The sequence below is a fragment of the Emydura macquarii genome, unplaced genomic scaffold (genome assembly GCF_026122565.2).
Source record: "Emydura macquarii macquarii isolate MOO-44397 ecotype Brisbane River unplaced genomic scaffold, CSIRO-AGI_Emac_v2 contig_499, whole genome shotgun sequence".
In the NCBI taxonomy this organism is placed as follows: Eukaryota; Metazoa; Chordata; order Testudines; family Chelidae; genus Emydura; species Emydura macquarii.
In genome coordinates this window covers 16,640,042-16,665,695 of record NW_027130636.1, presented here as the reverse complement: position 1 = coordinate 16,665,695, position 25,654 = coordinate 16,640,042, and the positions used below count along the sequence as shown (strand labels likewise).

The window sequence follows — 25,654 nt, the reverse complement described above, 5'->3', positions numbered from 1 at the left end:
TATAAGAAAAGGAGAAAAAAACAGAGGAACAAGTCGGAGGAGAAAGAGAGAAAAGCAGAAGGGAACAGACTGAGGAAGTGTACATGAGAAAAGTGAGAAAGAGAAAGAGAAATACCTAGTGTCATTTCCGAATGAAATGCTATCAGTGGAAGGCAATCCAAAACAAACACACACACACACACAAAGAAATTAAAATGTCAGAAAGCATTGTTCACATGGTGTCTGGTGACACATTAACTCCACAGTTACAAAATCTGCGTGTGGGTGTGGAGAGACAGCAGTCAGAGCAAGTCATGAGTTTGCTGCTGGTGGGGAACCAGGAAGGAAACAAAGACCACATTCTCCCATCACCCTCGTGGTGGGGATATAAGAGGATGAACCCCAGGCTGTTCAGTTTCACAGAATCCGGGATGTGGAAAGGATTCCCCCACCCACCTTTCCCACAAGAAGGAAATTTTGAGACTTTCATTCAATTAATGGGCTTCCCTGCCCTGCTTTATCAATGGATCTCTGACCCCACCTGCAGAGAACACCCTGTTCTGTAACAGAAGAGGAACCCATTGTCTGTGCTCCTTGAGGCATGGACTACAGAACCTGCTGAAACTAGGTTCCCCTGCTCCTCATGTGGCCCGAGATGGGAAGAGGATTTAGCATGGATTTTCATTAACAGCAAAACAGCCTTTCAGCTCCCTCCAAAGAAAAAATGCCAGTAGGAGTGCATCATTTCTAGCATGCGGGTGGGCACCTGCTGTTAGTAACGTCAATGGTGTGCCATCTCAGGGAGCCACAGACCCAGCACGCTGTGGTGGAGAACTTGGGACGTGGCAGTAAATATGCACCTTTTAAATGCAAGGGGAAGGAGTGCGCAGTGCAGATCTTGTGAGAAACTAATGGAGCCTCAGCATGTATCTGCAGCTGTGAGTGCTCTTCACCTGGATGCTCCAAGACGGCCATTTGTTCTGAGAATGCCTGAGACTAGCTTTGACGTTCATTCCCACCCATTCAACCAAAAATCAACTTCAACCCTACTCCCTCTGCAAAGGGGAAGGGAATTAACTTCAAGTCATTCGGATTCAGAATTTCTGCCAAAGCACTTGGATCCTGACCTGCATTCCCCTGGCTATCCCAGTCCCGAGCCTCTCTTGAGCAGGGTCTTCCAATCCCAACAAACGGCACTGAGCAGTTGGCTGCTTTTGCAGTGTATCCAAATGAGGAGCAGGATGCGGCCACCACACCCCTTTTCACTTGTGACCTGATCCAGAATTTGCACTCTGGCCCCCAGACAGGGAATTAGCCCAATGCACCGTGGGAGTTCTATCATTGTTCATACATGCATGGACTCAGTACTGAAGTCAACAGCTTTTTCAAGTTGCAGAACAAAGCTGGGAATAATTTGCAGTAGACGGAGCAAACTGCTAATCCCAGCAAAGAAAACAGGGGACTCTAGTGCAAATTGCTTTTAAAAGTGAATACTGTATTTTGCAGGGTGCTGCCCCAAAGAATCCAAACCAAACCAGTCCACTGCTGTCAAGGTTGTAAAAAACAAACCATATCCCTTCTTCTCCCTTCCTCCCACCACGCCCCCAAACTGGAGAAGCATTCCGATGTGCCTGTGCCGGGATCACCCCACAAGTGAGGATCCGTTGTGCAGTTGTGGGGTAGGATTTCAATGCATTCCCATAGCATGTGTTGAACTGCACTACACGAGTCTGCTGCAAACCCTTCTGCAAAGAGCAGAGAACAGGAAACAATGGGCATCTCCCACCCTGCTCGGGTCTGGTTGCACAGGGGCAACCCGAGTGTGGGGAATCCTTGGTGACTGAAGTCAGCTACGTTCCCACTACACTAGCCACGCCCATAGCCCTCATTGCATGGCATGTTGCAGTGAGGGGCCTAGCCAGAGCACTCAGGAAAGGCCTGGTTGGCATGACACCCTGGAGACCAAACTGTGGGTGGAAGGTCATCGTTACCCCCCAGGCCCTGGCGATGGATCCTGCACTGAGCACAGAGCTTGAGCAGGCCTGACAATCACGTGTAACCTGGCCAAAAATACTGTATTAGCCAAACAAATGATTGTGATGTCAGTTTCCACAGGGTAAATGGGAGAAGTGAATTCAGCAGCACGACATTGGGCTAAACAAGATGACAATCGGGCCCAATATTTGACAGACGCAGAGTTATAAATGTACAATGGCCAGGTTGCTCTTCTTTCATTAAAGAAGAGCTTGCCTAGTAAAAAATATGAGCTGAATAGTAATCACCCTTGGAAGCAAATGCACATTGATTTATGAAGTAGAACTAATCATGTGCTGTAAGTAATACAAAAATCCACAAATGCCATGGAAAGTGAGAGCTCTGACAAATATAAACACTGCTGGATTGCTGAAGTAGAATTAAAAACAAAACATAAATCTAAACCCAAACGGAATAAAGATTCTCCCCTTTCTCCACTAAAAGGAATTATGGCAGAGTTCACCTCTATTTTAAGGTCTGATTCTGCAAACCTTTACTCACAATAGGAAATCAGTCTCTAGTTAAGAATATTCTAGATTTGAGTATTTTTTTATGCCATTGCAGAATTTACTCTGACTTTCTGTACTGGCTTCCACCGTTCTCTTCCTAATGTTACTCCAGCTGTAAATGGCTAACTGCAAGATAAAGAATCAGACCAGAGACTAAGGATTCAGTAACAGGAATCTCAGATAGCTAGTCCATTATTCCTTTTCACAAATCTACCTTGGGGGCGGAAGAAAGAAGCCCTCCAAAATCAAGTTCCCAGGCTGCAGGTGCTCTTCTTAACTCTGCCTCTAATGGGTAACGAGTTAATTCACCAAAGTCTGGCCCAAGGCCCATTGAAGTCAAGAGAACAGCTCTCAGCAACACCAACAGGTTTGGGATCAATCCCTTAGTGCTTAAATTCACTGCCCAAAAAACGTTGTTGATGCGGTTATGGCTGAAGAGCAGTGCCTCGGACCCTTCCAGAACAGCGAAGTCACATTCTCGAATTGTGGCCCAGTCGGAAATGCAGAGTTAAGGTGCACACCAGTGTGAGGATTAGTAGTGTACAGTTAGGTTTGTATAAGTATTTAGGCCTGTGTATCTGCCTGAGATGGTATTTGGGGCCTGCCTGCCCACCTGAAAGCTAAGGTCTTCAAGATACACATGCAGACAAAGAACAAAGATGTTGTGTGGTACTCTCGCCTACCCACAACCAGATGGGTTTTCTTTATTACTGTGAGAAGAGATAAAGGATGTAGTTAAAATGTGTCGAGGTGCAGTGGGGCTTTGAGATATGAACGTGCAAATGAAGGAAAGCTCTGACTCCTCTTTAAGACAGATGCCAGAGGAAGGTTGAACAGCCGGTTGGGTAAAGGGAGATGTGAGAAACACTAAAGGGCCATAAAATATCCAAGGCCAAAATATAACCTCACTCCCTACCCCTCCCGTGAGTACAAAGGAGGTGGTACCAAAGACCCCAGACTCAAGACCCTCCAAAACAGAACATGGCCATAAATTGGAAGGGGTGGTACCGGGGCAGGCACTACAGGTATAATTAAACCTATCAAGACGTGGGGGGAGACGGGAGCTTTATTGGCATACAGAGCTATGGTTAGAGGAAGAGGGAGCTCTATGGGCGTATCGAGCTATGAGTGGGAGGAAGGAAACTCTATCTTCGTATAGAGCTACAGTTATGGGACAGTAAAGCAGGAAAAGAAAATACAAGCACTCTATTGTACCTGCCGCCCTGAATCCCTGACCTATAGGAAGTCTATTCACCTTCTGAATACTTGCTGAAGTCAAGGAGAGTCTTTGCATTTATTTCTAAGGGCACTGAGAGGGCCCTACAGCAGCTGTTTATCTAAGAGATGGAGGCAAAGAAATTCAGGTGCCCATCAAATCCCCAACCATCCCATTAGTGGAGGCTAAAAGAATGACAAAGGGGACCCAGTACTCCCAGTTCAGGCAATGCAACTTTCTGCCCTTCTTTCAATGGCTGGTAACAGGCAGACTATATGGAAAGCCATGGGATTCCCCGCTGCTGTCACTGCAACGCCGGCAGCATGTGGTTGGCTTTGTTGTCCCTGGCCTACCTGCACTGACATCAGTGGGGGCAGGAGCAGGTCTGTTCTCCTAGACCAAAAGCACTGGGAGCAGCAGCCTCCTGCTCATTAGTCTGGGCAATTGTTTAATTAATTCCCATGGCAACAAAATTATAGCACAAGACAGAATAGCTGGCTGCTTCAGGGGTTGAGGTATGCCTCGGGGGCCTTTCCAAGAGCGCCAGGCATTCTGTAAAGCATTATTACATCACTCTGACACGGTGGCCCCTATGGGACTTAACAAGACCTAATATTAATATACTAGGGGCCTCCTCCTTTTCAGGAAAGTTTTTCCCATAACCTCCAAGGTGCCAGCAGGGGACATGTGCTGCGTAGTCACACCGGGAAGGGAATGTAAACACTGGCAGGCATTTCTGTGTAGCTGTGTTGGGAGCGATGGCATTGCCCAGTGTAGCTTAGAAGGAAAGGTTTTGTTATATTCCGGGATCCCTCGTGTTTTGCCAAATACAATGGGTCACTCCTGTGTAACCAGTGGGAGGGACAATCCCAGACAGCCAAACAACACAGAGCTAATGCTCTGTGGCACCAGCACAGCAAGAGTCACCAAGCTTTTAAGAACATGAGTCCTCCAGCCCTCTCCTGGAGCCTTGTGAAAACAGCACATTGCGCCTTGGATCCTTCCTTTCTAATGGGACAAGAGGGTTTTAGATTTCAGGATGCACTGCAATATAGAGGAAGAAGGGCTATCCTACTCTCCTGGGCAGGCAGAGAGACAGGGCACCATTAGTCCTGGTGACAGTGCAATCAATTCACAACACCATCTGGCAGAACAGATCCTATCGCAGGATGACCGACAGCTTGAATTCTAAATAGCTGTGGCATTCCCGCTGCACTCTCGCCTGTCCTCATTTTCTCTGCTTTTCTCCTCTCTCCTATTCCAAATGGTGAAAAGCCAAAGAGACACTCCCCTGTGTCCAGTCTCAGGACACAAGAGAAAGGGGCAGCTCAATTAAAGTGACAGTCCTGGAGGAAGAAGGGAATACTTCTTGGTGGAAAGTATTCACCCTATTAAATTCTGTTACAGGAACTCATGAGAACCAAATTTCCTACCATTGTTAAAGCCTTCCCTGGGTACATCAGTGAGCAAAGTGCAACGAAGAGGTCTCTCTGTTGATGCAGGGTATCGGTGAGTGAAGTGCTACAGCCTGTGTCTTGTGTGTCTTATGCAGGAGGTCAGAGGAGATGGGCAGAATGGTCCCTTCTGGCCTTAAACTCTGATCTACAAACATAAGCATCAGCACTGGTCAGGTGGGTAGGCATGACCATTACACACTGACCACCCGCTAGGCCTGGGAAGGAATACTTCTCCCTATGAGAATTGCTAAAATTTGCCATTCTCTGAAGCATCAGGTCAGAGACAAGCACTGCCAGAGGCAGATTACCAGATGACACGAAGTTACTGCTGGGATGGCAAGTTCTTTGTTTCAGCATTTCCCCTCTCCATCTCCTCTCCTCCTTGAGTTGTTTGTGTGGTGCAGCCCAGTCTGTATGCCAAAAGCCTAGGCACAGGAGACGAAGGCTGGGATCTTCCAAAGGAGCTGGGTGCCTAACTTCTTTAGGCTCCTTTGAAAATACCAAAGTAGCTGCCACCTTCCTCCATGCCTAAGAGACTGCAATAAAACTGCTGTGAATATGGGGGGTTAGGATGTTACAATCAACCATTCACAAGGAGAGGATGTTAATATCCCTGTGTTAGTCAGTATCCTTATATTCACCTCTTTTATGAGACTATGCTAAATTTTTTACACAGTATGTCTTGCAAGGTATCATTTCAAAACTCATAATCTGCTGATCATTATTGTCCTGGCAAAATATATGAGGCAGCATTGTATGTAAAGTTATAAAATTCCACTGTCTGGCATTGCTGAAACATACTCTGAGTTTAGAAAGGCATGAACAGACCAGTTCCTCAGGGACAAAAGGCAAACTGATGCCTCAAACAGGTGTCAACAAAATCAAATGGACTATCATCACCTGGGTAAGCGGCCATTCTTTGGCAGGAAAAAGAGCGTGAGCGAGAAATTTACGTTTTGGCAAAGAAACAACCCCCATCCCCACAGACCTCTTGTCTCCTGAACCTCAGCTGGAGATGATTCTCAAAGGAAAAGAGAAGTATAAAGAATGGGGAACAGATGCCAAATCATTTCTCCCTTTTCTACTCACGGCATCGACAACACTTGGACAAAGGAAGCATCATTAGACTGGGGAAGCATCATCAGACTGAACAAAGTTCAGCCAGTAAGGCTGCTGGAATATGTGGTGAGAGGACTGCTTTGAATTCACTTAGCTTGTTAAGTTAGGTATTAGTTGGGTTTCACCTTTTATTTCTTTGTAACCAATTCTGACTTTAATGCCTCATTACTTGTAATCACTTAATTTATCTTTCTGTAGTTAAACAACTTGTTTTGTTGTTTTATCTAAACCAGTGTGTTTAGACTGAAGTGTCTGGGAAACTCCATTTGAGAGAACAGGGTTTGTGCATATCATTTCCATTAATAAAATGACAGACTTTATATGAGCTTGTGTTTTCCAGAAGAAGACAGGGCAGTGCAAGACGCACTTTTCTGGGGGAAAGGCTGAGACCGGGAACTGGCTGTGTTGCCCTGCAGTGTACTTCAAAAATGGCTGGCCATAGCACTCATGCAGTATAGCTGGGAGTAATTTACCTGCTGGAGGCTGAGTGTGAGCAGACCAGGAGTGGTTGCTCTCACAGTGAAGCAGGGTAAAAGGCACCCCAGGCTGGAGAATTGAGGGGACACAGCTGTTCAACAGTCCTGATTGTATCCTGGGGAGTGTCACAATCCCATTCCCCCAGAAGTACAAACCTGCAACTGCCTTTTGATCTGTAACAAGATGGGAAGTTTGTAGCATTGTCATAGCCGTGCTTGTCCCAGGATATGATTGAGATGAGGTGGGTGAGGTCATACCTTTTATTGGACCAACATCTGTTGGGGGGAAGACTCTTCTTCAGGGGCTTGTACCTTCCACCAACAGAACTTGGTTCAATAAAAGCTATTACTTCCCCCACCCTGTCTCTCTCAACATGGGAGGTGTGAGACAGAGCAAGAAGATCAATCAAAGGTCCCTGCTTCACAATTTTTTGGCCTTTTATAGTCTCATCTTTCCATTTCTCCCATCTCCTCTTCGCCTCTTCCTACTTTTTGTTGTCTGTTTCTGTATTTCCAGCACCTCCATTACGAGGTGCATATACCATCTATATTCCCCCATTTTCCTCTGTGCACCTATATCCCGATAGCCTCCCCTCTTCCTTTACAGCTCTGCTTTCCCCCCCTTCCCAGAAGTGAGCAATTTATTAATGATGTTAGTAGGCATCAGTTGACCTTGGCTGGCTGATGCCCATTAGTTATGGAACTGGGAGTCTTTCTTTCTTTTCTTTAAAACAAATTAAATTAAATGCAAGAAATTATATGATAATTATGCACAGTTAAGCATTCAAAAGTCAAGGGAACCAGTGCTAAGGTTGAACATACCTTCACCCTGCCTCTTGTGTGTAAGCACTTCCACAGGGCCAGATCCTTGACTGGTATATATTGACACAGCTCCATTAACTTCAGTGGGCCAGATCCCCGTTGGTGTAAACTGGCCCAGCTCCACTGAAGTCAATTCAATAGTAAAACTATTAAATAGTAATACAATGACCCCGGTATCCCTGCAGCCTGCAGAATGTGATTGTCAAGAAGGCTGGTTGTCAAGAAGGCTAATAGCATATTGGGCTGCATTAGGAGGGGTATTGCCAGCAGGTCACGGGAAGTGATTATTCCCCTCTATTCGGCATTGGTGAGGCCGCATTTAGAATATTGTGTCCAGTTTTGGGCCCCCCACTACAAAAAGGATGTGGAGAAGTTGGAGAGAGTCCAGTGGAGGGCAACAAAAATGATTAGGGGGCTGGAGCACAGGACTTATGAGGAGAGGCTGAGGGAACTGGGCTTGTTTAGTCTTCAAAAGAGAAGAATGAGGGGGATTTGATAGCGGCCTTTAACTACCTGAAAGGGGGTTCCAGGGAGGATGGGGCTAGGCTGTTCTCGGTGGTGGCAGATGACAGAACAAGGAGCAACGGTCTCAAGTTGCAGGGCGGGAGGTCTAGGTTGGACATTAGGAAAAAGTTTTTCACTAGGAGGGTGGTGAAGCACTGGAATGGGTTACCTAGGGAGGTGGTGGAATCTCCATCCTTAGAGGTTTTTAAGCTCAGGCTTGACAAAGCCCTGGTTGGGATGATATAGCTGAGGTTAGTCCTGCTCTGAGCAGGGGGTTGGACTAGATGACCTCCTGAGGTCCCGTCCAACTCTAAGATTCTATGATCATGGTTTGACTCTGAGCAGAGAGTGCATTTACTTGGAGTTCCAAACACTTTCGCCTGGTCATGTCCAAAGAACACAGGGCCAGCTCTTCAGCTGCCGGGAACTGGTATAGATCTACAGTGGAGCTACACTGCTCTACACCAGCCTGTTATCTCTCTGCAGCGTGCAGAGGGTCAGACCAGATGATCATAATAGTCCTTTCTGACCTTAAAAACCGTGGGGCCTGATTTTCAGGTATGCCAAGGCCCCGTTGTACTGCTCTGACAGTGGAAAGGAGCCTTACTTTAAGGCCCCATTAAATTTGCAGAAGGATGTAAGGGGGCCTTAGTGAAATTGATAATTTGAGCCAGTGAACTTGTGACTCTGTGGAGGTTTCTTTGATGGGAATTCTGTCAAGCAGGCCAAAAATAACAGGCTTGGGTGAAATCCTGGTTCCACTGGAGTCAGTGGCAAAACTCCCACCAACATCAGTGGAGCCAGGGTTTCACCTGTGATACCCCTTCCCTCTACACGCAGCTTGTACAGAGCTCCCAATCTCAACTATGCTGCTTTCATTTCCCTCCTCTGCCTATATTTCATACAGTATCTTTTCCAAGGCGCCCTCCCCAAGCCTCACACTGCAGTCCAGCCTCTCATGCAGCCTGTGTCAGCTCACAGCTCCGCAAAATGCTGCTGGGCACAAGAGGGGGCTCCGCGCAGGCTAGGGGCCAGGATGGTCTTTGCCGAATATCACGAAGTTGTAACAGCAGCAAAATCGAACTAAAAGCCAGCCAGAGGAAGAGAGGCTAACGAGAGAGTGACCCAAACAAACAGGGAAACCAAAGTGACAGAAACAGAACACAAGAGCAGCCCAGAGATGTGGCAGAGAAAGGGAAGCCAGTGGATGGAGTGTCTGGAAATCAAAGTGCTGTCTCTGAGGGGGAGGAAGAGTGCCAAGGAAGGGAGAGAAGTGAAGAAAAAAATCCCAAGGGAAACAAATAATACCTAGGCATGTCCGAATCAAGAAACTGCCTGCAAAAACACAAAACAATCACATGGTTAGTGCGGGTTCAAATGGACGACAGTAGCAGCAGCAGTTTTATAGGGAAGTGACTCAGAAGCCTTCGCTGCCCTTCCTCGCCCCACGCCAAGCTGCAGCAGGGATGCAGAGTCGCAAGGAGAACAGCTCAAGGAGCAGGAGGACAATAACTAGCTGCAGGGATTATTTGCAAATGGAAACCTAAAGCATGCCTGAGCCCTGTGGGGGAAAAGCCTGGGCCTGCTGACGCTACAGGCTAAAGCAAACTCCCTGAGGGCTTAGCTAACACCTCCACAGTAAGGCCTTTCCTGGTTCTCATCAGGAACAATGTACAGTATTTACAATGCTTCTGAAATGTCAGTGGTGGGGGAGAAGGGAAGCCATGGGGATAGTCCCAGGGCCCGCTTGCTGCAATGAAGACTGAAGGACATACAAGAGTAAAGCAGGGAGCAAAAGCAGTTCAGAAAGAGGGTTAGATGCAACCCATTCCATTCGCTTTCCTCCCTCTGTCCCTACATCCAGAGTCTCCCCTTTGCTAGGGCCAAATCCAGCAAAAGGCCCACGCAGGACTGAAGCAAAGGCTTTGGGAATTTGTTAAGATGTTTCCTTCTATTGTCCTGTGGAAATTCAATCCTCTTTCCCTTTCCATGTGTTACAGTTACCCCTCCTCCTCCCTGCCCCACCCTTTCTGCCCATGCTGCAGAGGGCGCTCTGGTCCCTGCTGTGAAGAGAGGCAGTGATAACAGGTTTCCATCCCTGAGAGAGAGCAGTGCATTTCCCCATACCCAGTTTAGATTCTGGGCGGGAAGCTAGATACAAACCTGGGGCCCAGAGTCCCTCAGGGTAAGCAAAGCTTGCCCTTAGCTTGGAGAACAGTCTGGTCCTTGTGACAACCCACCCTGCACGCAATCAGTTCTCCATCCTTGGAGCACTCCACCCAGGGCTGAAAGCCCAGAAGAAGGGTGCCCACTTGGCCTGCCTGCCCTGCCCAGAGCAACCTCGTCTAGCTCGCTGTGCTCAGATGGCGGGAGGCAGAAGAAGACACTCCAAAGGTGCCACAGCAGGGCTCTCATGTGAGAACAGGGCAAAAGAATGAGCACTGCAGAATGGGCTCAGTCACATTTAATGGGCCACATCCCAGCTGGTGCAAATCAGCCCCAGCTTCACAGGAGTCAATGGGCCAGATCCCAGCTGGTGTAAATTGATGTGGCGCAGCTGGAACCAACAGTCCTGATTTATACCAGTTGAGGATTTGACCCTAATTCTTTAAGTTGTCTATTACCCTGTTTTTCAATGACTGGTCCATGGACCAGCACTGCCCCAGATATCTCCCTGACACTTCAGGAAGGCAGCAAGCCAGCCCTTGGGATCACAAGGTTGAGAAATGCTGGTCTATGACACTGTCTCCTTGTATCCATTGTTGCCTTGCTCCAGTGAGGCAGGAACAAACCATCTGCGTTATCCAGGGAGCGGCTCCAGATCAGCCAGTCTGAGTCCCTGCTCCCCCTGGACGTCGCTCACCCCTCACCCCAGCATTACCTGCATGGCGTCAGACATCACGTGGCACAGCCCTGCTGCCCTGACACAGTCCTTTCCTCACACTCACTCACTGCTCAGATGCAATTGCTTGGCACATGGCTCACATTACGCCAGGCACAGCCCACTCCGGTTACCCCATCTTGCTCTTGTCCCTGGGTCACCCGCCCCACCAGCGAGGGCTGGCTAAGCACTGTCGTGTGTGCATGGCTGGGTGAGGCAGAGGTATGTGAGCACACAGGTCACAGCGGAAGAGACCATTCCCCTACACTGAACCGGGTTTTAAACAGTATTACAACATGTGCCCTTCGGCAGGGCCACCTGGGCAGGAGGAAGGAAAAGGAGACGTCCCCGAGGAAGCAGGGAGAAAGCTGTGACAGGGACCAGCTCTGTTTCCTTACTGCCACGCTCCGAGGACAGGCCATGTAATGCTTCATGATGGCTGCACACAATACAGATGTTCCCTGAGTCACCTGTGATGATCTCTCATCTCCTCTATGTGAATTACAAGCAAGCACTGCACCTAGTAACACCCCAACTCCCACAGCTCCCCGCACTCCCAGTCTTGTTCTAAAACACTGTACAACCACTTCCATCCAGAATCCGTCCAGCGTGACAGATCTCCAGGCTAGACACCTGGCTGGGGCTGCCCTGAGCAGCAGCCCTGCCCTAGACAGCTCAGCTCTGGGGTGATGGCAGTTGCTCTGCAGCCACCACTGACCTCCTGCTTGGTTCTTCATTCCCAGGGCACTGCGAGGGCTCGGAGTTCTGGGGTTTGCTAGTCCCCCCTTCAACTTAGCCAAAAGCATTCCCAGCAGCACTAGCAGAGCCCCTGACACTGCAGCATACAGCTACCCTGGGTCTTAGAGAAGCAGAGATGACAGTCTCAGCATCTAAAGGGTGGTGCATACAACACTGCTACCAGCTGAATGTAGGCTGTGGGGCCACCCCACCCCTGGGTCAATGCTGCTACAACACAGGGTGGGTGAAAATCCAAAGACTCCTTTGATGTTGGTCTAATATTTTGTAAATGTCTAGGAAGTGAGAGCCTCTTTGGGATAGGCCCCTAGCAGCAGGGCTGGTGCAGGAAAGACCCGACTCAGGGGCCTCGCGTGAAAGCTGTCAGTCCAGACAGTGACTTGAGGAGCCGTCAAAGAGCTGGGGAGGGATTTGGGGAAGTCCACCTTGAATCCCTGGGCTTCTGTGCTTTCTCCATGAGTCTGGCCTTGTGGTTCAGCCACTCTGCCAACCCTGTCAGTGTCCCCTGAAATGCAGACTCAGCACAATCACAGCCCACCCTCGGTCCTGCAGCAGCAAGCAGCTGCTGACGGGCAAGACCTTGTGGGGCGGGTGGGAGAGAAGACCCCATAAACACACACAGCACTTGTCAACCTAACTGGAGCAGACATTGCCTAGTGCCACAGGACAGGAGGGGAAAAGTGAAGAGATGGCAATGCCAGGCCAGACGCACCGGTCGTCCTGGGAGGGGTGGACGTATCCAGACGACAGGATGTTCAGAGACAAGATGTTGGGGTCGATGAGAGACTCGTCCCCTTCGGGGGTGTTTCGGATCCGCCCTGCCAACACACAGCAAACACACCGTTTGGAGGATGGGCGGGGGAGCACCTTTCCCTGTATAGCTGAACGGGGACACTGCCTCACAGGTTAAATGGGAAAGGTGAGATTTGGGGGAAGATGTTCAATGTCAGCATCATATCCTCCTTCAGCCCCGTGAGACAGGCCGCTATCCCAGCTCCTCCTTCTAGCACATAGCTACAGGAGAGACCAGACTGCACGGGCACATCCCGATGGGTGGGAGGGCGCATGGCTCCAGGGGGACCATAGGAGGAGCCTCTATGCCTGCTACCACCCCCTCTGCAGGGCTGGCTCACTCCCTCCCACAGGGCTGGCCAGCCCCAAAGCTCAGTGGCCCCCAAAGGCCATGAAGAGGTGGAGTCATGTCCTCCCATCTTGCTCACTCCCCTACCTGGGGGGACATGTGGATGGAGCCACTCCTGACTCCCCATAGCACTGGGGCTGCAAATCAGTCTTGCCTTTGTGGGCCCCTTGCCCCCTCCCCTCCACTCCCCTATGCCCCATTGAAGACAGCAGGCACCGAGGGGGCTCCGCCTGCCTGAATGGGGGCTCTGAGAGCTGGCAGAGGCCCCCAGTCTAATCCGGGTGCTGGGGAGAACACTTGGGGGGCACAGCCTCAGCTGGTGGCAATTTCCACTGAAGTCAATGGAGCGCGGACCATTTACAGCAGCTGAGGATCTGCCCCAGGCAGGCCCCCTGCCTGGCAGCGCAGCCTGGGCTCCTGGGGATAGCATCATACTCCATGAGGGGGCGCCTCGCTGAATGACATGCTGCTGAGCATAAATGGCCAGCTGGCCCCCATCGGCAACCGGAGGGACAGGGAGGAGTGGGAGTCTCCACAAAGCATGAGGGAGATGAGACAATGGGAGAGAAGAAGGCAACAGGAGGTAACGCACGGGGGCACGAGGCGTCTGCTCAGAGCCTGCCCACAACCAGCCCTGCTCACCCACAACCAGCTCTCGCACTTCTTTCCAGCGGATGTGGCTGCTGTTCTCATGCACTAAGGTCACGGTGATCCTCCTCTGGATGCCCTGCCAGCACCATGCCAGAGAAAAAAGGGCAGCGGTTAATCCTAGCAGCCCCACAGCCCCTGCTCCTGGGCCTAGAGTGATGGGCCAGCGGGGGGTGCAGGGACACGGAGCCGGGCCAGAGCCATACCTGGTGAAGCAGGAAGGTCCCATGGCATGGCATCCCTCCGCGGTGATCCACAACAGCAGGAATGTAACTGGAAGAGAGAAGCTCGGTGAGATTTGATTGGAGATTGAGGTGCCCCTCCCTACCCCAGGGCCTGGGGGCTCGCACACACACCCACCAGGGCCCAAGGGCTCTCTCTCTCTCACACACAAACACACACACACACACACACACACCAGGGCCCAAGGGCTCTCTCTCTCTCTCACACACACATCCCAGAGCCTGGGGGCTCTAACAGGCATGCACACCCGCCAGGGCCTGGAGGCTCGCACACACACAAATGCACACACACCAGGGCCCAGAGGCACACACACACACCCCTGTACACCCCCCAGAGCCTGGGGGCTCTCACAAATACATGCACACATTCCAGAACCAGGGGCTTTCTCTCTCTTTCTCACTTTCACACCCCCCCAGGGGCTCTCTGTCACACACACACACACACACACACACACACACACACACACACACCAAGGGCCCGGGGGTTCTCACACACTCCCCAGAGACAGGGGCTCTCTCTCACACACACAGGCACACACCCCAAGGCCTGGGGGGCTCTCACACACATCACCGGTGTATGTGAAGTTATATGTGATATGTACCAGTTGTGCAAGGCACCCAAACTGGCCTGGGCCCCTGGGCACAGGTCCCATTGGTCCATACAGTAGCCGCCACTGTTCAGGCGCCCCTATAATGCCGGCGCCCTTAGGCATGTGCCTACTGTGCCTCACTGGAAATCCAGCCCTGTGCACAGCCTAGGACCTGGGGGATCTCACACATGCAGCCCAGGGCCCTGAGGCTTTCACACACACGGACATCCCAAGTGCCGGGGAATTTCACACACACACACACACACCCCAAGGCCTGTAGAGATATGCTTGTAGAAGATTGTGATTTAGAGACATTCCCTAGCATGGGACAGTGTTGTGGGAATTGGGAGATATGCCCTACATCAGATCTAACATGGCTGCTCCCAGCTGCACACCTGGGAGTCACTCCTGTCTGTGTTATTAAAGTTCTGTTCCTTACTTATTCAATAGTTGATTCTTTAATGAATCCTCAAGATCATTACATGGTGTTAGCGGTGGTAAATGACTTCGGAAACTCAAGCAAGGATTTGGAGGAAAACTCCTGCATCTGCAATAGACAAATTGGAGAACTGGGCCAAAAGAAATCTGATGAGGTTCAACATGGACAAGTGCAGAGTCCTGCACTTAGGACGGAAGAATCCCATGCACAACTACAGACTGGGGACTGACAGGCTAGGCAGCAGTTCTGCAGAAAAGGACCTGGGGGTTACAGTGGATAAGAAACTGGATATGAGTCAGCAGTGTGCCCTGGTTGCCAAGAAGGCTAATAGCATATTGGGCTGCATTAGTAGGAGCATTGCCAGCAGATCGAAGGAAGTGATTATTCCCCTCCATTTGGCATTGGTGAGGCCGCATTTGGAGTACTGTGTCCAGTTTTGGGTCTCCCACTACAAAAAGGATGTGGAGAAGTTGGAGAGAGTCCAGCGGAGGGCAACAAAAATGGTTAGGCTGCTGGAGCACATGACTTATGAGGAGAGGCTGAGGGAACTGGGTTTGTTTAGTTTGCAGAAGAGAAGAATGAGGTGGGATTTGATAGCAGCCTTTAACTACCTGAAGGGGTGTTTCAGGGAGGATGGAGGTAGGCTGTTCTCAGTGGTGGCAGATGACAGAACAAGGAGCAACGGTCTCAAGTTGCAGTGGGGGCGGTCTATGTTGGATATTAGGAAAAAGTTTTTCACTAGGAGGGTGGTGAAACTCTGGAATGGGTTACCTAGGGAGGTGGTGGAATCTCCATCTGTAGAGGTTTTTAAGCTGTGGCTTGACAAAGCCCTGGCTGGAATGATTTAGCTGAAGTTAGTCCTGCTTTGAGCAGGGGGTTGGACTAGATGACCTCCTGAGGTCCCTTCCAACTGTAATCTTCTGTGATTCTATGAACTGAAGGCAGAGACAAACAAAGCCTTCAGGAAGCAAGCAAGTGAAAACACAACTCTAAAAACGAATGTTTTAAAATCTCCTTCCACTCTGCAAATCTCAGGCAATGTTGCAGAGAACTGGATAAAATTTAAGCAGCGATTTCTGTTGAATTTGTCTGCCACTGGGACACAGGACAAAGATGAAAACCTAAAATCAGCTATATTTTTACATGTTGCTGGGGAGGAGGCACTGGATGTTTATAATAACTTTGAGTTTGAGGAAGGTGAAAGCATGAAGTTAAATATAATACTGACTAAATTTGAGGAATATTGCATGCCAAAAAGGAATGTAACTTTTGAGAGGCATAGGTTTTTTACATGCATACACAAACCGGATGATACCACAGAGCAATATATCACAGAATTAAGGAAACTCAGTAAAACCTGTAACTTTGGTGACTTGACAGAGTCTCTGATCACAGACAGACTCATTTGTGGCATTACAGACAATGTGTTAAGAGAGAGACTGCTCCTGGAGGGGGAGTTAATCTTGAACAAAGCTCTCCAAGTTTGCAGGGCCACCGAAACAGTAAAAGCACAAGTAAACAGCTGAATTCACCAGAAGGGGTCGTCCATGCACCAAGGAAAGCTGCACATAGCCAGAATGGCTCAATTCATAATGTGGAACCAACCCCTGCTAAAGGAAAGACTGAGTCCAGATGGTCATGTGACAAGCGTGGATCACAGCATGGCCCCAAACAGAGTCTTGTCTATGGGAAACTTTTGTCATAACTGTGGGAAACTTAATGATTTTGCAAACTGCTGCAGATCCCAAAGGCAGAAAAGTCAAGTGCATTTAGTTACTGACGGGATGACTGAAGAGTTTTTTGTTGCTGTACTGGGATCAAGCAAGTCTGATGAGAGGGACTGTATATTGCCTCTGACAGTAAATGGAACAATCATTCCACTGAAACTGAACACTGGAGCTCAGGTTAATATTCTATCTGCACGAGATTATGAGAGACTGAAAATAAGACCTAAACTGGGACCAACAAACATAAAAGTAACTGGGTATTTTGGAATAAATATACCAGTGCAGGAACAATGCTTCACTAGCATTAACCATAAAAACACCATATACAGGATCCCTTTCATTATAGTGCCACGGGAGGTGACACGACTTTTGGGCCTGGCTGCATGTGAAAAACTCAATCTGATAAAAAGGGTGCTCTCACTACAAGATTATATTGCACCTGGCTATGAGGCACTTTTTCTGGAATATCAGGACCTGTTCCAGGGATTGGGTTGCTTGCAGGGTGAACATACAATCTGGATAAACAAGTAGGTCCCTCCAGTTTTTTCTCCATGCAGAAAGGTGCGATTTACACTCTGTGATAAACTCAAAGCTGAGCTTACAAGGATGGAAGCAATTCATGCAATACAAAAAGTAGAAGAGCCAACAGAATGGGTGAGCTCCCTACTCATGGAAAAAAGCACTGGCCAGCTACTCGTATGCTTCGATCCCAGAGACCTCAACAAGGCTGTACAAAGAGAACATTTCAAGCTACCAATTAGAGAAGAGATTATGGCTCAGTTTGCAAATGCTCAATATTTCAGTAAATTGGATGCATCCTCAGGGTTTTGGCAGCTAAAATTAATGGAGCAAAGCTCAAAATTATGCGCATTTAATACTCCATTTGGAAGATACAGATTTTTATGCTTACCCTTTGGTATAGCTTCAGCACCAGAGGTGTATCACAAAACCATACACATGATCTATGAACATATTAGCGGTGTGGACATCTCCATGGATGCCATCATCATCTGGGGCTCAACAAAAGAGGAGCATGATCGTCGACTTCGGCAAGTGCTGGATGCAACTAGAGCTGCAAACCTCAAACTAAATAGGGACAAATGTATCTTAGAAGTTAGATAACTGACTTTTGTAGGGGACATTATTTCTCATGAAGGTGTGAAACCTGATAAGAGGAAGATTTCAGCCATTGAAATGATGCCACGTCCCCAGTCAAATAAAGATGTTCAATGGTTCCTGGGAATGGGTAATTATTTTGGAAAATTCATACCTAATCTTTCTGCCAAGGCAGCAGCTTTGGGAGAACTCCTAAAGGACAAAAATGAATGGTGTTGGGTTGCTGAACAGGAGGAATCCTGGGAAGGTTTAAAACAACATCTGATACAAGTATTGAACCAGTATTGAAGTTCTATGCACCAGGAAGGCCTATTAAGATTTCAGCAGCTGCATCGCAGTCTGGGTTGGTGTACTGATTTTACAGAAGCATGAGGATTGCTGGCAGACAGTGACATATGCATCCAAATCACTGATTGACGCAGAAACTAGATACACACAGATTGAGAAGAAGCTTTTAGGAATCTTGTTTGCCTGTGAGATTCAATCAGTATATTTATGGACAGGCAGTGGAAGTTGAAATGGACCACAAGCCCCTGATTGCATTATTTAGCAAACCACTAAATGACTGTACCTTAAGGCTTCAAAGAATGATGACAAAGTTGCAGAAGTATAATTTTCTGGTGACCTACACGCCTGGTAAATTTATGTTCACAACAGAGGCATTTTCCAGAGCAGTGGCACCCATGTCACCCCAGAAGACAGTAGAGACAGAGGTGCAAGCCTACGTAGATGTGATTGTGAGGTTGATTCCCATAGCTAACAAGAGACTGCAACAAATAAGAGAGGAGACAGAGAAAGATGATTCATTGGGAATCCTTAAAGAAGTGGTCATTAAAGGGTGGCCTGAAGAAATAAGCAGTTGTTGTCTAAGTATAAGAGACTATTGGAACTCAGACATGAACTGACTGTGACAGATGGGGTGATTTTCAAGGGCGGTAAGGTTGTAATTCTGCTGAGCCTCCGAAAAGAAATGCTACAGAAGATCCACAAGGGTCATTTAGGAATTGAGAAGTGCAAAGAATGAGTGCAAGAGGTGCTATATTGGCCGCAGATCAATCGTGATATCACTAATGTGATAAGAAACTGCTTTTCATGCTTGAAATACAAGCCATGCCAATAGGCAGAGCTTCTGAGTCCCCATCAAGTTCCACAAAGGCCTTATGAGAAGGTAAGCTGAGAAGGTAAGCATTTATTTACGATCACTTGCTGCGATCTCAGGACAATGCCGCCGTTCAGAAGAGGAAAGAAAATCAAAAGTGGAAGCAGAAATATTATTTTGACAGAAGGGCCTGTGATCTCCCATCTGCTAACCCAGGTGATAGAGTGTGCCCACAGAGCCAGAGGGCTCGCACACATCCCCTCCCCCCCAAGGCCAGAGGGGCTCACACACACACGCACGCGCATACACACACACACAGAGCAATCTGTTGTGATTCCCAGTTGCGTTGCCAGTGTCAGGTAGGAAGACAACCCCCTCCTACCAGCAGGAGGCTCCTGGTGACCGGAAGAGATTTGGGCTGATCCCTTCGGCTGGTGAAAGCCATGTCAAAGTCCTAAGCAGAGCCCAGCATGCCAGAGAGCAGACACAGAGGGAGAGCCTGGACTCCATGTTAGCTCCACGCCTGAATCCCACCTTTGGTTAATTGTGGCAGGCTATTTTTTTGCATCACTTATTGCTCCAACTCCCAACCTCTTGTCAATCTCCCAAGGGCAAATAATCTTGCTTGGCAGGGCCTGCTCCGTCCGTCGCAGCAGAGCTGAAGGCCCCTGCAAGTCCCCTTAGCTGCACAGGGGCTCATTAATGAGAGGACTTTGGAAAGATCCCCCCGCCCGTGCTCTTCCCACAGTGGCCTCGCAATCCAAGCCCTGCTGCTGCTGGCCCCTCCTTGTGCCCTGCACCTGGCACTGGGGCAGCTGCTCCCACACACAGCAGACCTTTCCTATGGAAGAGCTGTTATTAAATCAACAACTGTGGCTGGTGGATGGGGTCAGGAGGAAGGCAATTTTATTACTGGCTGATTTCCTTTCCTCATGGTTCTGCAAGGGGCAGCACAATCCGCAGAACTCTTCGGACCACACTGTCCTTGGGGGAGAAGCTTGTTCATTTTGCAAGGGACATCTCAAAAGGTGATCCTGCATTTGGCATGAGATCCCCCAGATAAGATTCCCCTGTAGCCCCCCTGACAGTAGGTCGTGCCGGCTCCCTGGGCAGCCCTCAGCAGGAGATGGTACTTACTCGCCATTGGCCTCCAGTTCGCAGATCTCAAAGAAGACCATCAGATCGTATTTGCACTGGCAGGGCCCAGCGCTGGGGCGCGTCAGGGTGCTCAGTTTCGTGGCTGGCACTACAGTGGGCAGAAAACGTGACTTACAAACAGGGACCGAGAAGCTGCTCAGATATGAGCTGGACTCATTGCACCACACAGGAGATCCAGGAGCACTAGCAGTGACCATCTAGGAGAGCGGTGGCCCAGCTAGGGAGAGTTGATGCTGAGATCTAGCCCCAGCTGGGATCTGCCCCCCATGTGCCAAGAGAAGGGGGGAGAACATACACTCACACATGCACCCAGTCTGAGCCTGTGAGCCCTTACTCCCATCATGGGGCGCATTCCTGTCCGTAGGCCCCCAGAAGCCAGCTGGCCAATGCGGAGAGCAAGGGTACGAAGGCTCAGGCCCACACAGTTTATACGAGAGACGAGACACACACAGAAGACGTGACTGCTACTTTTGCTAAGCTCTGGCTGAGTATCGCCCTCTGAACAGCCAACCCCCTTCAGGCTCTCACAGCCAGCGGCTGACTCCAAATCACCAAATGAGGAGACAGGACATACAGAAGCAACAGCAAACCAAGACACTAGGCTGAGAGGAAAACCCCAGAGACTCGGGTGTCGGATGCAGCCTGCCAGGGGCTAAAATGCAGTAGACTCCGCAAGGTCTGTACAAGGGGTCTTTGGGAACAGTCACAGCAATGTCATTCAGGCTTGAGCTCTGGGGTATCCCCCAGGAGCTGCATGGACACGATCCCTAGGCAGGCACAGTTAGAAACCCGAGTAGCAGTGGGATCTTCCACAGCATTGTCCAGGAACCAACCAGGTTTCTGAGCCTTTCTCACAGTACAGCTCATTACAGGCAGGGGGAACACAGGGCCGGACTCCTCCCTCTCTCCCCACAGGAACCAGATGGATGCACTAGCAGCAGAGAGAGCATGCCCAGAGAGCGCATCCAGAAGCGAGCCAGCGAGCACATCAGGCACCAAATACTTAATCAGCTGGAGGGATTTTTCTTGCTCTTCAGGGTGGAAGGAAGGGAAACAAACAGAAAACCCAAAACAAAGCAAAATGGTTAAGACACAGTGTGAGAGGGAGTGGATGGACACCGCAGGGATGGGGATGCAGGCTGCTTAGCTCATGCTGCGCACGTCATCCCTCTTCAACCTGTCCAGATCCCTCTATGTTGCTGCTTTAAACAGATGCTCCACTCAAATCAATGTGAGTCAGGACAGATCTGGCAGTCCATGGGGTGGGGAGATGAAAGAGTGTAGGAAGGGGGATGCTTCGGGATGGGTCTGTCTGCGCATGCCAACAGAAGGCATTTGAGTGTCAGTCCTGGAAAGCTTTCCTATAGTCAGTGGAATACTCAGTGCTGAGGTTACAATGCTAGTGGTCCATGGATGCCAATGGGGAACGGCAAATAAAAAGACAGGGGAAACCCTGCAGGAAGGGAAAGGGATGAGGAAGAATTGCTAGAGTGAGGGAGGTGCTTAGCAAGCCAGCACACAGGCCCAGTTCCAAGATAACCAGATCCTAATGGGCAGACTTGTCAGGTTTATAGTGCTGTGAATTATCTGGCAGCTCATTTCTGGGTTCTGTTCTCTTCTACTGAGTCACAGCAGGGCAATAACCCTTGTCCAGGGAAAGCCTGTGCTAGTCATCACTTGGTGTGCGGCATACGGGCTGCTCCAGCCAGCACCCTGCTTTGTACCAAGCCATCGCCATCTATGCCACCTTCCACGGAGCGTGGTTAGCGCCATCAGGCCCTCCTGTTCTAGGAAGGAAGTGTGTTCATCTCACCACCTGACCTGCTCGCTCCTGACCACCCCCAAATAAATAGGACCCCCCTCCCACCACTCCCCAGACTCCCCAGATGGCACCATGGCTGGCTCTATGTACATGTTAAAGAACCAATACACTGCAAATCCTAGCCAGCCTGAAAAGCCTCCTTCTCCCCACTGGCATGGCTTGATGTACACCTTAAGAACATTATGCAATGCCTCAAACTACCCCCAGAAAACCATTCAGCCTGTTATTGAACACCCCCTCTCATCACTGACTGCACAGACACTCGTGGTGCACAAAACCAGGCGACCGTGGTGTTATCACAGAGCAATCCAACGAGGAAGACCAATTCTCCCCCAATTCCTACTTGCTTCCAAGTTGTGGCTGCTTTAGAAGGGGGCGGGGAAATGGCCTACCTGGCTTGGACAATGGCATGACCCGGGGGAAGTGGCGTCGGGATGGTCTCAGTGGGCTGTGGAGAGAAAGACTCAAATGAAACAAAGCATGCAAAATACATGGCCTAGAGAAGGTAGAGCCTCCTCCCTGTCACACAGCACAAGAACAAGGGAACACTTATTAAGTTGAAAACCTCAAAACCAACGAAAGGATATACTTTTGCAGGCAACGTCTCATCAGACTGTGGAACTCAGTGCCACAGGATATTGAGGCCAAGAATTTAGTAAGATGCATCTTTATTTTCCTACATATTAGAGGAATGGGAAAGCTCGGGCTTCTTAAATAGAGCTGGAAGACGCTGCAGGCGTGTCATTGCACTGCAGAATTCAGTGCTGCTGGAGAGTCTGTGCTCAGACCGTATTGACCCGATCCAGAGCACACTGAAAGCAATGGAAAGACTACCACTGATTTGGATAGGCTTTGGTTCAGATCCTAGCTCCAGGGCACAGGAGGCTCTGCTTACAGCATTAAAAAACAAGTCTGAGTCAACAAGCTGGGTGAGCCTATCCTCCGGCTGTTACCCCTTCCCTAGACCACACTGACCTGAGCACGTCTTTGCAGAGAGGGGGGAAGGGATGCTGCTGATAATGGCCAAACACCTCAAACACAATCGGCTGGCTCTTGATGTACTCAATGAATGACTTGGTCACCTCCACCGCAACCTGAGAGGGGGGAGAAGCAGCAACGCTTTAAAAAAAGGACACCCAGCAGGAATCCATGCCAGCAAAGAACTGAAGCATGTGACGGCCATGGGATTACTCATATGCTCAAGGTTAGACGTGTGTAAGTTCTTTGCTGGATCAGAGCTGAATCATCAGACCAGTGACTAAAGACACAAAACTTTTTGTACCAGTAAATGGTATTTGTCCAAGGAAACTGGCTCAGCTCCCCATTCCGCTGGGTTTTGCTACGTCACACGTCAGCAGTAAAGGAATGATGCTCCCTGGTTTAACTTCCCCAAGCGAAGGCAGGCCTTTGAGCTCCGCAGCAGGAGGAGGAAGGGGACTGAGCCTTAACAAGGCTGTGCTATTTCTGCACAGGGCTTCCAGAGCAAAATGGTGAGACTGACCCAGAAGCACCTCACAGAGGCACTCAGCATCAGAAAAATCTGGGCCCATGTTGCCAGGGCTCACCAGAGAGAGGTCGGGCACAGCCAGCAGCTGAGGCTGCAAAGCTCTAGAGCTTTTCTATACCAGGGCCTGGAAGGAGAGGCTAATAAAGTCAAAATAAACTGGAAGAGCAGGAAGCTCAGGATGAGGAGCCAATATGACCTTCGTCATCAAGACAGAAGGAACCTTTATTCTTCTCTCTGGAGCTGGTTGTCCAGGCTTCAACAGGACAGGGACTTGAAGCCGATCTCAGGCTGTGACAGTGTTTGCTGTCATGTGAGAGCGGACACAGGGCAGAGAAGGGGGAAGGACGGCAATCCCTAAAGTCTTAGTTCTGCCGACCTGGTCTGCTGGCTCTAACGCCTGAGGCGGCCTGCCACCAGAGACCACGGTGGCCAGTCAGAGGATTTGTGCTGCTTCAGAGACCACCACAGATCATGGTTCAGAGGCACAGACTCTTAGACCCAAGGGTCAGAGAGTTTGGGTTCCTTGTCCGAAGAGATTCTTTTGCAGGTTTTTCTTGTAGCACTCTCTGGTGTCCCTGCCATTCTTCTCACACACGGATGCCCTTCGCCTACCCGGAAAGTCCAGCACGGAGGATGTGACACCCTGGGCACTGAAGGTGCTCGGCACAGTGAAAACTGCAGGCTTAATTGGAGCCAACCGACCTGTTCCTGGTGGGGATTGCTGATACTGGGGCCATTTCTGGGCTAACGAGGGGATTGGCTTAGTAACTGGGAGGACAAGGAAGTAAAGGGGGGAGCTTAAGGGGTAAACTGGGTGGAAGAGAAGCTCTGTGCCCTTCCCACTGTATGCCCCTCCCACTCTGTGCCCTCCCACTGTATACCTGTGCTCTGTCCTGTCCTGTTTGGAAATGGAGGATTAAAGGGGCAGGAGGTGGACAAGAAAGAGCCTGTTGGTGTTTGTGACTGACAGACCATGACCAAGGCGAGGCAGAGCTGCACATTGGGTAGCTATGACAGCGGGGAATACCTGTGACGGTCAGTCTGTGCAAGGCAGAGTTAGAGCGGGGCTGTCAGAAAGACACATCCATGGTTTCTTCCTCCACCAAAATGCGGTCAATACATTTGTTGCCAGCGGCTGCTCAAGTGTGACAAACGTGACGACCCGTTAAACCGTGAGCCGAGCCGGGTAATTCAGAGGAATGCCCTGTATGATCTCTGATCACATAATAGCAACATACACTGTAACAAGAGGGATGTTCTCAGCTCTCCAGTGTAATGCTGCAGCATGTGACGTATCTTACCCCTGGCAGAGGGGAGAGCACATTGCCATGTCACTGAGAGGTGGTGCAATTGCTGCTGTCACACGGGCAGTGGCAGAGTGGGGTTGGAAAGGGTTTATGCTCTGGGCAGACTCTGAATGCCGGGGGAAGAGAAAGCAGCCTGGGAAGTGATACTAACATTCTGGACGTGATAGAACCCCAGCGGTGGCCCTCGTCCTGTGTTCTTCAAGGGCTCCGTTGAAAAGGCCTCATCGTGCCGATGGATAAAACTGTAATGGGAGGAAGATCGTTACAGTGGTGGGGGCGGCAGGGTGAAATGAGAATGACAGAGCAAGGGGGGAGCCCGTGCAGATCACCCCAGGTCTGAATGAACAATAGGACTCATTTTCCCTCCCCTCCCACAGGGTGGGCTGCACTCAAAGTTCAAATAAGGCAGCTGCAAGGCCAGCTCTCCATGGGCCTGATCCACAACACACTGAAGTGCAAGGAAAGACGCCCACTAACTTTAGCAGGCTTTGGTTCCGGCCCCATGCAAATAAACAGCCTCGCTCTGCACTGCTTGGCTCTCTCTTGGTTCTCTCCCTCTTTCATGAGACATTGGACAAAAATCCAGATGTGAAGGGGACAGTATGGCAAATCGAGGCCAGGGACTCTTGACCTTTCCTGGCCCAGGACGGCCCAGAGATTCCCTCCCATGTAGCCAAGATCCTATTTCATTTAGGAATAAAGCAAGGGCAGGGCGGCTGCGTGCCCCAGTTAGCTGCTTGTGACTCTCCCTGGGGACAGCAGCCTTGGGACTGAGGTACAGGAAGAAGAGGGAACAAATGGCGGCAGCACAGAGGGATATGGAGACATCTCACTTAAACTGGCAGAAGATGTCTGCGTATTCGGCAGAGATGCTGGAGGCCTGCAGAACAGTCACTCTGAAGGTGAAGATGCTCCCCAGCTTCAGATGCTCCAGCCCTGCTTCCAACGGCCCATCTAGAGCAGTTTTCTCTGGACTGTCCAGGAGGAGATCGTCTGGAGTCACTGGGGGAGGAGGAGAGCCATTAGAAAACACTCCTGACAGCGTCCATCCAGGCCCAGGGAATGCCCGGCACACCACACACCAATACAAGCATTGCTTTCCATG

At 49.8% G+C, this 25,654-nt stretch overlaps 1 protein-coding gene across 1 annotated transcript in view; it reads right to left on the bottom strand.

The window, feature by feature from the left end:
• The window catches only part of KIF1A (kinesin family member 1A), a 149,493-nt gene that overhangs the window by 17,989 nt on the left and 105,850 nt on the right, over window positions 1–25,654 (bottom strand). Inside the window, exons 29-37 of the mRNA XM_067539025.1 lie at window positions 25,383–25,551; window positions 24,701–24,791; window positions 22,711–22,829; window positions 22,128–22,183; window positions 19,893–20,001; window positions 13,749–13,815; window positions 13,537–13,621; window positions 12,466–12,571; window positions 9,425–9,451 (exon numbers count right to left, since the gene is read on the bottom strand). Coding sequence (XP_067395126.1) covers window positions 9,425–9,451; window positions 12,466–12,571; window positions 13,537–13,621; window positions 13,749–13,815; window positions 19,893–20,001; window positions 22,128–22,183; window positions 22,711–22,829; window positions 24,701–24,791; window positions 25,383–25,551 — 829 coding nt within the window. The remainder of the gene's footprint in view (window positions 1–9,424; window positions 9,452–12,465; window positions 12,572–13,536; window positions 13,622–13,748; window positions 13,816–19,892; window positions 20,002–22,127; window positions 22,184–22,710; window positions 22,830–24,700; window positions 24,792–25,382; window positions 25,552–25,654) is intronic.